This window comes from Phaethon lepturus, unplaced genomic scaffold, assembly GCF_000687285.1.
Source record: "Phaethon lepturus isolate BGI_N335 unplaced genomic scaffold, ASM68728v1 scaffold42817, whole genome shotgun sequence".
NCBI classification, from domain to species: Eukaryota; Metazoa; Chordata; class Aves; order Phaethontiformes; family Phaethontidae; genus Phaethon; species Phaethon lepturus.
In genome coordinates, this window is record NW_010553332.1 from 1 (window position 1) to 15,006 (window position 15,006).

The 15,006-nt window shown below is 47.7% G+C and overlaps 1 protein-coding gene across 1 annotated transcript; it reads right to left on the reverse strand.

Annotated features, from left to right (window-relative positions):
* Window positions 1-567: 567 nt before the first annotated feature.
* LOC104616101 (two pore calcium channel protein 1-like) lies at window positions 568-14,846 on the reverse strand. The gene is made up of 18 exons (XM_010291507.1): window positions 14,739-14,846; window positions 12,732-12,846; window positions 11,980-12,108; window positions 11,686-11,802; window positions 10,442-10,560; window positions 10,160-10,261; window positions 9,056-9,182; window positions 7,841-8,042; window positions 7,028-7,172; window positions 5,319-5,504; window positions 4,816-4,880; window positions 4,455-4,542; window positions 4,083-4,152; window positions 3,302-3,521; window positions 2,909-2,999; window positions 2,055-2,168; window positions 1,575-1,693; window positions 568-843 (listed from the first exon to the last, which is right to left on the reverse strand). The coding sequence occupies exons 2-18, from the start codon at window positions 12,816-12,818 to the stop codon at window positions 698-700; spliced, it is 2,127 nt and encodes a 708-aa protein (XP_010289809.1). The 5' UTR covers window positions 12,819-12,846; window positions 14,739-14,846; the 3' UTR covers window positions 568-697.
* Window positions 14,847-15,006: the final 160 nt, after the last annotated feature.

Here is a 15,006-nt window from a genome sequence, read left to right on the forward strand (position 1 = left end):
GGGGGAACCCCCCATACATATAGACCCATAACTTACCCTTTAGCAAAGCTAGAAGTGAGGTAGGGCAGGTCGAGACAGCGCGGTGCGCTGCACCTTGGTCTCGGTGAGCAGCACTTGGCCTCTGCTTTGCTCGGACTGCAACCGAACACGGCAGTTAGGAGCAGCCCACAGCTCTGCCCCGGCTTTGCGCCCCAGGCCCAACAGGAGCCACGTTCAGGACTGTTAACGGCCCCCAAGGGATATGATGCAGCCCCCACAGCCCCCTCCCACCATTAACTCTCTGATAAGTGGTCGTTTTTTCAGACTGCCATATTCAACGTACTAAAGAGCTGTTTAATGCAGCTGACATCGGTCCATATACGCGTATAAAAGTGCTGTAATACAAGACTCCAGTTACAAGAAGTAGGTATTTCATAACATACGGAATACGGCACCGTTACTCGACCGGCACAGTCAGAATACGCCAACTCTGCCGTTGCTTTCCTGCGAGAGTATTTCCAGTTTCAACGTTTATATGAGACTTCACGTGAGATAAAGCTCCTTTACATGACGAAGCCGCTTCTGGCATCAGCTGCCTCTTCCACCGTGTAGTCTGGCCCCCACGCCTGGAGCTGAAGGCAGCCAGCCAGGGAACACGCTCGAGGCCCAGGCAGCTGAGAATTAGCTCGTTCTCGTCGACTGCCATGGATCACCCCCGTTACGCAGCGCTCTCTGAAGTCAGATTACCGGGTACAGCAGCGGTCGGGGACAAGTTTGAGATCTCTTCAAATGAAGGGCCTTCGTCTTCAAGGGGTATCTCTGCCTCAAACATACGCTGGAGCAGAGCATCAACTGTCCTGTACCCTGCAGGCAGCCAAAAGAAAAGTGGCTGTAAGCATCCCTTCCTGTTCCTCGGCAGAAGTTCAGCAGCTGCTACCTTACACAGCTCTTACTCAAAGGCCCCGTGTTTTACACTAAACAGGCAAGAAAACAAATGCTGCAGATTATGCTCCCTGGTATTTTAGCCCATATACTTTCAGCACCGTAAATTGTAAAGGATAAGACCATTATTTTAAGATTTTAATCACTTCTATTCCTGTGTGTCCTTCAGTGGATTTGTGATCCTAGTCAGCTGCCATGCTTAGAAGCACAAGACTGGGGAACTGCTAAGGTACAGCAAGAAAGCCAGAAGAAAAAGTAAGTGTTAAGCTAGAGGACAGGAACATATAGTCACCCTGTGATCCAAGCCAGGAGAAATGCAGAATGCATACAGGGAGGAGAAAAGCAGAAAAACAGACTTCTTGGCAACAGCAGGACTTCAGCCACCAAGGCAGTGTCTTCACAGACTGGCTACTGTGTGTGCAGCAGCAGGGCCTAAGTAGGAGAGAGGAAATGAAGTTGCTACAGAGTTAGAAAGAAACAGCAAACATTAGAGCATCTGCAGTTCTCTCAAAATCTCCAGCTGTGTTTTAGCTGCTTTTATAGCCCAAAGGAAGCAGAAGAGCTTGGGAACTTCACCGGCAAGAGGGCTACAATCAGGGACAGTTCAGAGCCTTGGCCTCTTAAAGACAGGCACACTGTAGGGCTGCACTTACGTTTGGAGGCAATTTTAAACACCAGCCCTTTAGACTGTGGCTTTGTTCCACCTTCCCCATCAAGGTCATGCTCAGCACTCTCCATGTTATCAAGGAGCTGTTCATCCTGGAGCTCATCCCTACACAAGAAGGACCAGAAGTTACACCAGGGGCCACATCTTACCCCAGGGGCCCACAGGTACAGCAGCAATGGATTCTCTGGGGCAGGGCAAGCACCGGTCATGCAGTTAGCCTCCAGCATCTCCCCTGTCCTCTGGGCAACAGCCCTGGGCTGGAAGAGCTCAGCAAGGCAGACACAAGGCCAACACGAGTAGCCTTCTGCTGACATCTAGACCAAGCTTACACAGTCATGACAGATTAGCAAGAACTATGTGGCAAGGAAGACCTCGGGACAGAGGGAGGCATTTTCCCGTGGTCCCACAGCCCTCATCGGATGTGCCAAGCCAGCCACATCCAGCATGACCCTTTTGGGGGGCTTACTCTTGAACTCCCATTCCTAGCTCCTGGATTTTCTGTTCAATAGCTGTTTCTACTTCGCTCTTCTCTAGGGAGTACTCCACAAAGAAAGCTTCCAAAATGAACGACACAAAGATACTGAAAGAAATGATGAGCAGAATTACATAGCAGCATTTCCTTATCATAGAAACATAGAATAGTTTGGGTTGGAAGGGACTTTTAAAGTCACCTAGTCCAATCCCTCTGCCATGAGCAGGGACATCTTCAACTACATCAGGTTGCTCAGAGCCCCGTCCAACCTGAGCTGGAATGTTTCCAGGGATGGGGCATCTACCAACTCTCTGGGAAACCTGTGCCAGGGTTTCACCACGCCCATTGTGGAAAATTTCTTCCTTGTATCTAGTCTAAATCTACCCTCTTTCAGTTTAAAACCATTGCCCCTTGTCCTATCTCAACAGGCCCAGCTAAAAAGTCTGTCCCCATCTTTCTTATAAGCCCCTTTAAGCCCTGGCAGGCTACAGTAAGGTCTCCCCAGCACCTTCTCTTCTCCAGGCTGAACAACCCCAACTTCTCTCAGCCTGTCCTCACAGGAGAGGTGTTAGGAGTGTTCCTACTGGCACCCCCTTGCTTTTAGGCATCAGCTACTGTCTCAGTATTCCCAGGGTCATTCCCTGGCACTCCATCCCCTCCTCTGCTGGAGATGGGGAGCTCTAAGTCAGAGCAGCAGGAGATGAGAATAGATGCAGCAGATTCCTCTATAACACGTCCTGCCTGTCTCTAAGTCACACCATGTGTGACCCTGGCACCACCATCAGTACCCTGGCAAGGGGCAGAGCTGCTCTCCCCTCCAAAATGGAGGACAACAACCCAAAACTTACTTGACAATAATTATCACCATCACAATGTGGAAGGCAATGAAATACAGCTTTGCAGGCTGAACTGTCACGTTGGCAAATCCATTGGCAAAAAGTATAATGGGAGTTAAGGGCAAGAGTGCTAAACGAGGAGAACATCTTGCTGTAGGGTAGTGCTAAGGGAAAAACCCGATAATACTGTGCAGCAATGACCTTCTGAACAAAGCCCTCTGCAAGGACCTTCTCTTCTCTAGGCTGAAGAACTCCAAATTCTCTCAGCCTGTCCTCACAGGAGAGGTGTTAGGAGTGTTCCTACTTTCTCTGTTGTCTGGCACTACGTGCATGGCTGCGTGCAATACAAGGGGAAGAGCATGGATCACCAAAGCTCTAGTTTGGACCTTCCACCAGAAAGGATATCATGCCACTGATTGACTACAGTGAGCTCCATCAGGACGATGAAAGATGATGCAAAGTTGTTGAAGTTGTTCTTGCAGTATTTCCCACGGGCAAACAGAGAATCCTTGAGAGCTGGGTTTCCACATTCCAGGGCATGAGGTGCGTTCGAGTTTGCAGGGAAGAACTGGATTTTCCCATGGAATAACTCCATGCCAATGATAGCAAATACACAGTACACAACCTGGGAAGAGAAACCCCATCTCCTGCTTCTCCAGTGAGCAGCAAGCTCCATGGCAAGTTTAGAGTTCCAGCAGGTTTTCCAGTTTTTACAGACATGGCAAGCTGCTGAGGAGCAGCATACAGCTTAAGAGACCCAACCACTCAAGGGCAATTACCAGGCAGGAATAATAAGCCAAGAACAACAGCTCAAATACATGGAAATGAAATATTCTCAAATCATAAGATGAGAACTTGTTTTTAGGAAGTTATTTGAGAAACAGGTTTCTTGTTCAGCTTCTTGCTCAAATCACAGTTTGATTCCTTACAGTGTGAAGCTCAGACCACACAGAACATCCTCGCTGCCCCATGCAGCAAAGAAGAATGTCCTGACCTGGGAACTAACAGGAACCCAAACCCTTTGCACACATTTACATGTGCAATGACCAAGAATCAAATGGACACTTACAGTTTCAAAGGTCAGCCATCCAGAGATTTGCATTTATCCTCTTGAAAACAGCATGAGACTTAAGACACATTCCTGTCAAACTGGAGTGCTTTGAGCTAAGATATCAGGATTTCTTACCAGAGTCAGCCCACCAAATGTCAACATTGTTGGTACGATGTTTATCAGTGTGTTCATGATGACCCGGAACCTACAGCAAATGATTCATGACAACACCCGCTGTGGGGAGGCTCTTTTAAAGCCCATGCTTGCTTATTGTCGCATCCCATCCAGCATATGCTCCCCACATGCCCTTATATATAAGCAAGTCTCCAAAGAGGCTGCAGCAACTGTGCTCATCCCAGGCACATGGAGACAAGGCTTTGGGATGCTTTGTTTAGTGGCCACGGTCAGTCCAAAGCAGCCATGCAGAGCAACTCAAGGCACTGTCTCAGCCAGCCTCTGGCACAGCCTGCCCCAAAAACCATACCCCTGTCCCATTCTCTTTATTACCTTTGAATGCTGTCAACAATCCTTATTAGCCTGAGGACCCTTAAGATGAAGACAATGTCCAGGATCTGTTGGCTGTTGTACTTCGTGGCTGAGAAAGCAAAAAAGGTTTTGTTACGAAAAATAAGCTGGGAGGTGTAGAGATAAAATATGTTCTTACATTTCTTACAATTATGCCCTTGTTAAACACTGTTTATAACAGATACTTATTAAAAAAAAGTAGGAAAGACTGGGTTAGTTCTTAGAAACCGTATAGGAAATTCATTGCCTGTCAAAAAGCCTCCCAAGCCCAAGGTGATGGCAAAAGATGACTCAAGACCACCAAGTTTCCCAAATGCATGCAGACTGCTTAAGCTGCACTTACTCGATTTGAGGGTGGTATTGAGTACTGTTGCAGTCAAGGCAGCAAAGATGATGAGGGTATCAAACCTAGCACGAGGGAAGGCAGTGCTGTTAGATTTGTGGCAACAGAGAATGGGCGCTTAAGCTGCCACACCACACGTGAAAGTAGTAACCCCTCTTCCTCACAGCTGTGCCAGGCAGCCCTGCATCATCTCAAACTGTTTGCAGGGTGGGAAGATGGGAAAGCTTTGTTTAGCAAAACACCTTCCCGGGCCCAGCCACTATCTTCACATGCTGCAGAGTCACCTCTGACTGAGCTAGCAGAGCAAGGCAGAGAACAATAGTCTCTGTCAGAGCCAGGAAAGAGCACGACGTCCTCTGATGCATACAATCATTTTAATTACACTCTGGCACATGAGGTAGGCAGCCCATGTCTCCAAGAGACCTTCAGTTCTTGAAGGGCTGAACACAAAGATCTCATCACACTTCACACCACTTTTAAATACAAACATTCATCCCACTCACCAGTTCCAGAACTGATTTTTGCCAAAGAATGCCCTCGGTTCATAAGTGTACACTTTCAGGAGTATCTCAATTATATACAAAGCAAGGAAGACCCACTCTGCATAAGAAATATAGGGGGTTTCCTCATCCAGAGCAATGAAGATAGCATTTATTAGGATGATCACATCATAAGTCCAAACAAATCCCCTGCAAGAAGAAAAAGAGAAATCCATTTGCCACTCCCAAGAAGGTAAAAGTTAGACAGTTATTTCAAGAGCTCTTTGCCTCCTCTCTCACACATTGCCATTTAGGTAAGCTACTTTCACCTGTCAGTTCTCCCCCAACCTGAGAGTTTAGGAAAGTTACTCCAGAACTTAGCTTTGCCCTTGAAGTCCAACACAAAGCAGAGCACAAGCTTTCAAGGTATACTACTGCCGATGCTCTCAGCGTTAAACAAACTCTTAGAGAAAGTGGGCTGAGAGAAATCCCATCATGTTCAAAGGGAAATGCAAAGTCCTGAGTTCCTGAGGAGGAATAGCCTCAGCCACCTGTGCAGGCTGGGGGTCAGCCGTCTGAAAAGCAGCACTGCAGAGGATGGGAGAGAGCCTTGGCTGACAAGTTGAACATAAGCCAGCAATGCACCCTGGTGGCAAAGGCGGTCAACAGCATCCTGGGCTGCATTAGGAAGAGGGTTGTGAATAGGTGGAGGGAAGTGATTTCCCCCCGCCCCCATCTACTACTCAGTACTGGAGGCCACATTTGGAGTGCTGTGTCCACAACTGGGCTCCCCAGTACAAAAGAGACATGAAAATACCAGAGCAAGTGTGGCAAAGGGTCACAAAAGCGATTAAAGGATAGGCTAGTCTGACACGTTACATGTTGAGAGGGCTGGGATCGTTCAGACTGAAGGGGAGAAGGGTCAAGGGGGATCTCAGTATGTATGTACAAATACCTGATGGGACTGTGTAGAGAAGACGGAGCCAGACTATTCTCAGCGGTATCCAGTGAAAGCACAAGAGGCATGGGGCACAAGTTGAAATACAGGATTTTCCATTTAAACAAAAAAGTTTGTTTTTTTTTTTTTTTTCTCCAAACCAAAGGTAGTCAAACACTGGAACAGGTTGCAGAAGGGTTATGGAGTGTCCATCCTGGGAGATACTCAAAGCCCAACTGGACATAGCCCCAGGTAGCCTACTCTAGCTGGCCCTGCTTTGAGTGAGGGGGTTACACTAGACCATCTCTAGATGTTCCTTCCAATCTCAGCGATTTTGCAATTCTGGGAAGACTCAGATGTGAAACAGAGCAGTAGTAGCTTATAGTACCACCTTGGTAAGAGCTGATGAAGCATCACAATGCACTTCGCAGCGGAGACTGATGAGGTAAGATCGCCTTTAAGTGAAGCATTTAATCTGGTCCTTTAATGCAGGCCACAAAGAACATCTTGCTTCCAGTAAAAAACTATTTACATCCAGCACCTGTAGAAGGTCTGAACAAGTGGGACTAAAAGAGGTAGGGACTTGCTAATAGCCAAGACTAGTTTCTCCACACCACTGAAGGTAGGCTAAGAGCAGAGCTGCTCCACAGAACACTTAAAAACAGAACCCCCAGCGTTTGCCTAAATGCAGTTTGCACTTTCCAGCATGACACCCAGATGAGCATTTGCTTGCAACACAACTTCTCTGCAGCCCTTTGACTGTTAAGAGCCACTTGCTCCACCAGTAGAGGCTTACCTGTGCCTAACCATGCTGTGCAGGAACCGACTCACTGCTGACTTGTATACACGAGGCATCCATTGCCCCAGCGGATGGCTGCGTATTTTCAGAGTAATCACCTGGATGTTGAGGAGATCTGCCAGTTGTACAAAGGACTTCTTGTCTGCAGTAGGGGAAAGTGCTACACATCAGTCTGCTGTCATTAAAAAAAGACAGTGTCTGGCAAATGCAAGCCTATACGCACACGAGTTGCAGCAATCTGGACTCAGTATCTGTTCGCGGCAGCAGGCAACGCACATGCCCAAAGTGGTATCCACCACAGAGCAGGCTGAACTCAGTACTCAAGCAGCTCCTCCGCCCCATTCCTCGGGGACTGGCTCAAGCCACAGACCAACAACCAACACAAACCTTTAATGATCAGGATGGGCATGGTCTAGCATGAGACTGACCCATCCTGTCTCCAGCAGGAACAGAGCAAGAGGCTCCAGAAGACAGTGTGGGAAGCCACATTGCTTGGAGGAATCTGATAACAAGGGAGGCTTGCTTTATCCTGTGCCGAGAACAGGAGGTCCCATTCTCCATTGCGATCTTGGCCTGATGTCAAACGGCCATGAAGAGCCACCCACAGCATACATGACACGGGCTACAGCACAGGCAGAAAGAACAACCTTTTAGGACTTAAGCAATCTGGAAGGAAGCAGGAAGAGGGGCCTGGAGTCCCTCTCGGTCTGCTAGAGACCACAAGTCCCAGTGCCAAAATTCTTGAAGCATCAGGCTCCTGACACAGGCTCCTCCCCAGTCCCTTGAGCATAGCAGTGCCCCACTGCTCACCTATGAAACCCTTCTGCTCATCATCTGAGATGCGGAGCAGCAGCTCTCGGTGGGAGTTGCTGATATCAGGAGCCACCAGCTTGACAAGCTGCTTCCACCGGGCTTCTCTAACCACAAACTGTGCTCCTTCCTCTTCCTTCAGGAGGTTGAAGGCCTCTATCATCTTGCGGTGCTTCATGTAAGCAAGCTTACGGATCTCATTCTAGAGAGAATATTGTGATTCAGGCAGCTTCAGTCACCCTTCCCCCTCTTTTTTTTTTAATGATCTTATTTTCATGACACAGAGATGCAAGAAGAGACTCAGAGGAATACACTGGTGTGATATTAGACAAAGTACAGCACAGTGAGGGTGATGAAAAAAGCTATTTAAGAGGCAACCATGGACTCTGCACAGCACTCTGGAAGGACCAATAGATTGCTTGCTGCTGGGAGATGCATTGAAAAACCGGAAGAAAAGACAAAGGATAGAGTCTAACAGGAAGGAGATGACAAAGATCACAGGATCTGCATGTCCACAGGTCACAGAAGCAAAGAGGATGTGTCCACACATGCTTCCCATCCATAAGTGAATATTGATGAGTTCAGGGAAGGAGATCCTCTTCTGCTCATGATTATAAGCAGGCTGAAGAATCCTTGGGAGATCAGCCTCTGAGCAGACCTCTCTGAGAAAGACCCAATCCCCTCATGGGAGCACCCAGGAATTTCCAGCTCTCACCTTTTGATCACAAGTACCAAACTGTATACTGTGTTCGGTTTGGGTAGAAGCACCAAGAGTTCTGATTTACTTATACATCCCTTTAAATTTCCTTTGCTTTAAGAGCACATGCAGTGGCAGAAAAAGCGTGCTATGCACTTACAGCCAACTGAAAACAGTTGGCTCTGACTCTCCTGCATAGAGACGTCATTTTTGAGCTAGGACTAAGCCTCTAACAGCAATAATGCAGACACATGTGCTTCCTATCTGTTGCGACTTCATGGGTCCACAGCACCATAGAATATTTCATTGTTAAATGCTAAAAGCAGAACTCACAACAATCCCCATGAGAGGAAAGGAGGACCTGTGCTTGTTTCTTGCAGAGCAGCAAAGGCAAGAAGCTGTATCCCCCGTTCTCCACACTTTCCAGAAGCTTTCCAAGGGAAAGCCAGATATTTTCTTACAAGGTTATATAGAACAGCAGGCAGTCACTGATCACAATTCACCCCTCCAAACATTACCTTCAGGTGTTTTTTGTAGTTGTTGTACACAACAGCCAGGAAGAGAGACATGAAGATGTAAGTGTTGACGATGACAAAGGCAATGAAGAACAGGGCATACCATGAGCTGAAGTCAAATGCCGGCATCCTAGAGAAGGGGAGAGAGATTGCTACTTGCTAGGCAGACAAACAGGGAAATAAGAGAAACCACAATGAAACAGTATTCCAGATGGATCTCTAAGTACCGTTTTGAATAGCCAGATCAAACTTGCCAGATAATACCCAAGCTAAAAACTGTGCATTAGTCCAGTTAGAGAACAGTTTTCTTCCACTAGGTTTTCATCCTAATTTATCAGGGCCCAATTGAAGGGATGCAGAAGAGAACGCACCGACATAAACTTAACCGCACTGGCAGAAGCTTAAATTGCAGAGTCTTGAGGCGATGTCTCAGTCATAAGCTGATTATTGGCCTCACAAACCCTCACTGCACTCAGACCTCCTCTTCCACTGACTCTAGGAGGACTAGCAGCTTCTCAGTCTATATGTCAGGGTCCCTGTAACATCTCAGTTCTGTTCAGTACACCTCCAGCACACAAATGAGCACGCCATTCCTCCCTGCCCCTCTCTTTGGTGGCACCTTCACAGTACAAACTGAAATGGGAACCCAGTTAGAACAAATGAGGATGGAAAGCCCAACGCTGACATAAGTTTAACACAACTGTGCAAATTAAAAAAACCTGCACAGAAAGCCCTACAAATATTACAAGAAGAGGCATCTGATCACTAGAGCTCACCCTTCCCTTCCAGGAAAGGGTTTTAATCAAAGAGTGTGTGTGCTTGTCCCTCCAGTTGAAGCCTTTATCAGCTACTGGGTCATCTGGAAAGCTGTATTTTTAATACATCTTCTCTAAAAGTCTTCCTAACCCCAGATTCTGGTTCAGAGCATTTATAAAACAGATGGCTGAGAATTCATGAAACCCCTGCAGGCTGGAAAACTAAAAACTCTGTTGCTGCTCTGAAATACCTTGTTGTGCAAAACACGGTATTGTTCTAACCAGAGATCCTGCCACTAGGAGCAGGACACCGACATTCACAACAGAAAGACTGCAAGCTCAGCATACATACATGACATCCGGGCTGTTTGCTGTCGTCACCAGCACATAGAGGTCAAACACAATTTCTAGGTAGTTTTTGAAATACGGCAAGCCTTCTGCTGTCTGGAGGTTCCTAGGAGGAGAAGGACAATTTGAAGTTAAGCACAGAGATCACACATCCCACCACAGGAACTGCACGTTTCAGCAGTGCTTGTATTCACTAGTAACTACTTGGAGTTGCCAGATTCCCTCCTGCCCAAAAGCATAACACACATTCTTCCCACTCAGCATTGAGCAAAAGAAGTATTCGCACCTCTCACCAAACAGCTTCAAGGCCATGAGGGAGAACATGAGAAGGCTAAACATGAAGAACAAGAAGACGTAGGTGATCTCTGGCAGCGTGTTGCGGATGCTGCGGAAGGCTCTCCGAATCTGCCAGGGAGAAGGGAAGCATTTAGAGACAAGGTGGTACCCATTTTTCCCCTCACCATCCCATCTGGATCAAACACCTACACAGGGACAGGCAAGCAAAGTGGGACACAGGTACTCTTCTGTCACCTAGCAGGAGTGATTCTGACCCAGATGTGCCAGCTCTCTTCTGCTAAAACTTGTGCAAGAGTACCAGGCCTTTCCTCCTCATTCCCCAGAGGAGATGCTAGAAGGAGAGACCCTACCTATGTACCATCATGAACTCAGCTAGCCAAGGGACAGAGGGCCCTCTGGCACTGCTGAAATGCTCTTGCTGCAGGGGACTGGTCAGGGACAGAAGCCCATCACTCCAGGCCACAAAACACATGCTCTGAGCCGGAGAGTTGAACTGCTCCTTCCCCCAGGCCTCCACACCACAGCGGTTTATTCATTTCTAAGTTAGGACCAGAATGGTCTTGGGCAGCAGGGCAAAGATCTCTCCGTGACAAGAGGAATCAGAGTCCAAATCACTGGACTACAAGTTCAGTTTCTGAGAACAGCATGACACTTGTGCTTGTTTGCCTAGGAGACTTCCAGAAATAAGTAACCTGGCCCCTGACCCAGGGCAAAACAGTTTTCTTGTCTGTGGTGCTGCTCATGTCAACACCTCCTGAGGACAGCATCTAACTTTGCTTGCAAACAGAGGCTGCTCCTCCACACAGGCTGGACTAAGCACAGCCCATGGGCTGACCTTACAAGAAACACTCTTCCTTCTCCACCCAGGCTTACACTTTGTTAAGCATGATCTTCCCTAAATCACCACAGCACTATGTTTGGCAAGAAGCTCTAGTTCCAGCCCCAAGCACGCTCAGGGCTCTGGACAGCAATAAGCCAGCCCATAGGTACAGGGAGAAGCTGTTTGGTACTTTGCACAGTGCCCAAGCAGCGCCAGTGAGAATGCACCCTTTTCTCCATCTCAAATTATTGCTTCGGGCCACCTCTGAGAGAAACCTTCATTCGCAGGAACCTAAATTCTGCCATTTCTGCACAGAAACCTTTCTACTAAATCCCCTGGATCTCAGAAAGAAGCAAGCTGTCCAAAAATAGGACCCTGCACCAGGGGTACATCCCACCAGACCTCTTCCTTACCTGGCGACTCTCTGCAAAGTTGATCAGGAAGATGGGCCTCACAATTCTTGACCATCGAATGCTCCTCACGTTGTATATCCTGAGGACCCCATGTATGGCCAAGTCTGTTAGGGATAACTGTGGAAGAAAATTCCCAGAAGCAATGTTGGAAATGTCTCTAGATGGTGAAGACAATAGCTGATACAAGACAGATGTACACATGACAGGTTTGTGAGAACAGGAAAGCAACAGGAAGAAAAAGCTACCTCCACGTCAGCCACTTCAACCTTGGAGGCTCCCCTAGGCCTAACTCACCAGGATTGCAACCATGATGCAGATGTTCTTGGTATCCTTCCAGAATACATTGCGAAGGGTGACTTTTGCAAAATGTGTCAGTCGCCCAAAGAACACCAAAAGGCACAACACTTCGACCAGAGAAGTGACCTGCAGAGAAAGAAAGGGGCTCAAGTCAGGATAGCCGAGAACAGTGCTGGCCCTCTTCGCACAGATGAGGATGTTCAGGCTGGGGTACAGGCAAAGAAAAAACAGGCAGAGTCAGTATAAAAGCTGTCAGCTGTTTTCCAGGCTCACATACCTGGCACTGAGCAATAGTTTCAGGCTTCCTTTTGTGAAATCCCCTGCCACAAGCAGGTTAAAGCCAGTAAATCTGTATTTGCTTAGGACTCAAGGAGCACATCTGTCACACACACACTAGTACAGAACAAATAAAGGCTACAGAAAAGTTAGTCCTAAGGGCAACACTCCACTTCTGCTTTTGGACATGAGGACTGGACTTGGGTCTTGTCCTCTGAGATGCAGAAAAGCAACACAACTTTGTCCACAGTCACATCAGCCATTGCTGACTGCGATGATGGCTCCCATAGTCCCCGTCTGGCTCCTACACCCTTGTTTGTCTCCATTTCCGTAGATCAAAAGATATCAACAGAAATACCAGCATCACTTATCTCTTAACACCTTTGACAACTGATTTCAAGCAAGAAACCCTTGCTTGCTCTACCAAGCAACCCAATATTAGTAGCATTGCTGCTTCTACACTGAAAACCTACCAGGAAGGGGAGCGGATACACAGCAGGTTCTTCAAACACCGCAAGGGACAGGTTGAGAAAGATGAAGAAGTAGGTGGTCGTTCGCATAATCCAGTGGTTATAGAGGTAATAAAGCCTGCAGAAAGAAGGCAATGGCATCATAAATAAAGGCTGCAGTGCACATGCTGTCCCGAGCAGTCATGGAGGGAGAAGGCTTAACAGTAGCACGATTTCTGACAGTCAGTGATTTGGCAACTTGTTTCCTGGCCCTTCCTTATAGTCTCATTGCTGATAGATGCTATACTCCCTTTCCGGGAGCAAAAAACGCAGGAAAGTGGAATACAGGCACTCTTCAGTTCAGTCTAAGGCTGCAACATAGAGATTAGGTAAAGCTGCTTCCTTTTTGTAACTACCTTGTTCCTCAATTTGAGTGGAAGCTTCTGCCAAGCTCAGGTATCCACATGAGACACAAACTAAGTCTGATTAGTTATCTAACACCCTTTCTTTGCAGCTTAAAAAGCAAAGAGATAAGAAAAGCCACTAGAGAGAAGTATGGAGCTGCACAGTAAACTGTTTTTTCATACAGAGCTTAAGCAGTATTCTATCCCCTATGGCAGCAAAACCTCTGGTGAACACTAGCAATAACCATGAACACATCTAGCTCTAAGCCTCCTGCAGGAGGCTTCACACAATGGCATGCAACAGTGGCTCCTTTGTGGAGATGCGGAGCAGATCTGCAGAGCATGTAGTTTCTCTGCCAATAAAAAAAGCTGACAACATTGCCAAACAGCCACCTCATCTGCCCAGTAACCACCCGCATAAAGGCTACAAGGCAGGTGATTATACAGATGACAGGATATCATACTCTTAATATCACCATCAGACACAAACGCATAAAACCTGCTCGTTTCTACTATTTCCACTACGAAACTCTAAATTTCTACTTAGTAGAAACTATATGCACACAGTCTGTTTTTCCAAAGCAGAGAGACCTTACAGCCACACAAGAGCACACACCTGCTCAAAGCCTTTGTAACAAACATACTTAACCATACCCGCATCTCCAAGATGCCCAAGAAACTTCATTGGCTAAGACATGAGAACTAAGTAAAATGGGAGGGTTTGTGGGGAGGGCTGCAGGAGTTGTTAACGCTTGCACACAGCTTTGCTGGCAGCCTGTTGTATCGCCTTTCCCTTTCACACCAGCCACCTTCTCTCAAGTTTTACACATGGAAATAGTTAGCCTAAAGCAGTCCAAGCCTGAGGGAAAAGTCACCTCTCTGAATTTACTCAGCCTCTTACCAGCAGCTAAAAAGGGAAGAGAGTCACTGTTGCAGGCAAAATAGTCTTGACTTGGGGAATTTCACTTAACTTACTGCCAGTTAATATAAGCTTTTAATTACTCCCGCCCCTAGCAGCTACCGCCCTTTCTGACGTACACCTGAGCAGAGGTGCCATACGCTCCTTTGATTAACTGAAGCTTTGGTGTGCGCCAGGTTGGTGTCACCAGCTGGCGATGGCTGTGACCACCTGGCACAGGGCTGTTCTCCCACACAGGCCAACTGTGCAGCCCCCTGCTACCAAAATCCTGCCACTTACACCCAGCACGGCCACACTCCAGCACCCCGATCCACACAGGCGAGGGCTGGCCAAGCTTCCTGTACTCTGCATCCCCACAGAGCGCTGCAGCTTCGGTCTTGAAAGATTTTTTTTTTGGCTCCAGAAGAAACCCAAATCTTTGTTTCCTTTCCCATCCTTAACATACAGATGCACTAAGCCCCACCCAACACATACATTTCAGCTTAAATCCAGTTCTTTGTATCCCACCCACCCAGCCTTCCCTGCAGCCAGCTGGTGAACCCAAAGTCCCCAGCCTTTGCTGGCTGTTTTTCTTTGGACATGGTGGTGGTTGGTTCTCCCCATCCCAGCTCGCGTGCCCCATAGCACCACACACTACCTGCAAGACCAGCGCAGAGCCACGCTCCAGCATAACAGTGCGAGCCTTTGCAGGGACGTGGACCTCCTTACCTGACTGCCTCCGGAGAGGTCTTAAAAGGAATATTTCTGTTGTACTGCGCATCGGAGACAAACGCTGCTGCCAGCAGGAGATCCTGTAGAACGGGGAAAAGCACAGGCAGCCAGTCAGTAGGTGTTGGACCTTGAAATAAACTCCAAGCAGATATTCAAAGGAGGTCTTTTTCACCCCAGGGCGCCCTACAGAGGCGAGAAGCGGTACAAGGGATGCCGCAAACCGGGCACACCCGCATCTCTCTTCTGCTAGAGAAGACCCATCACC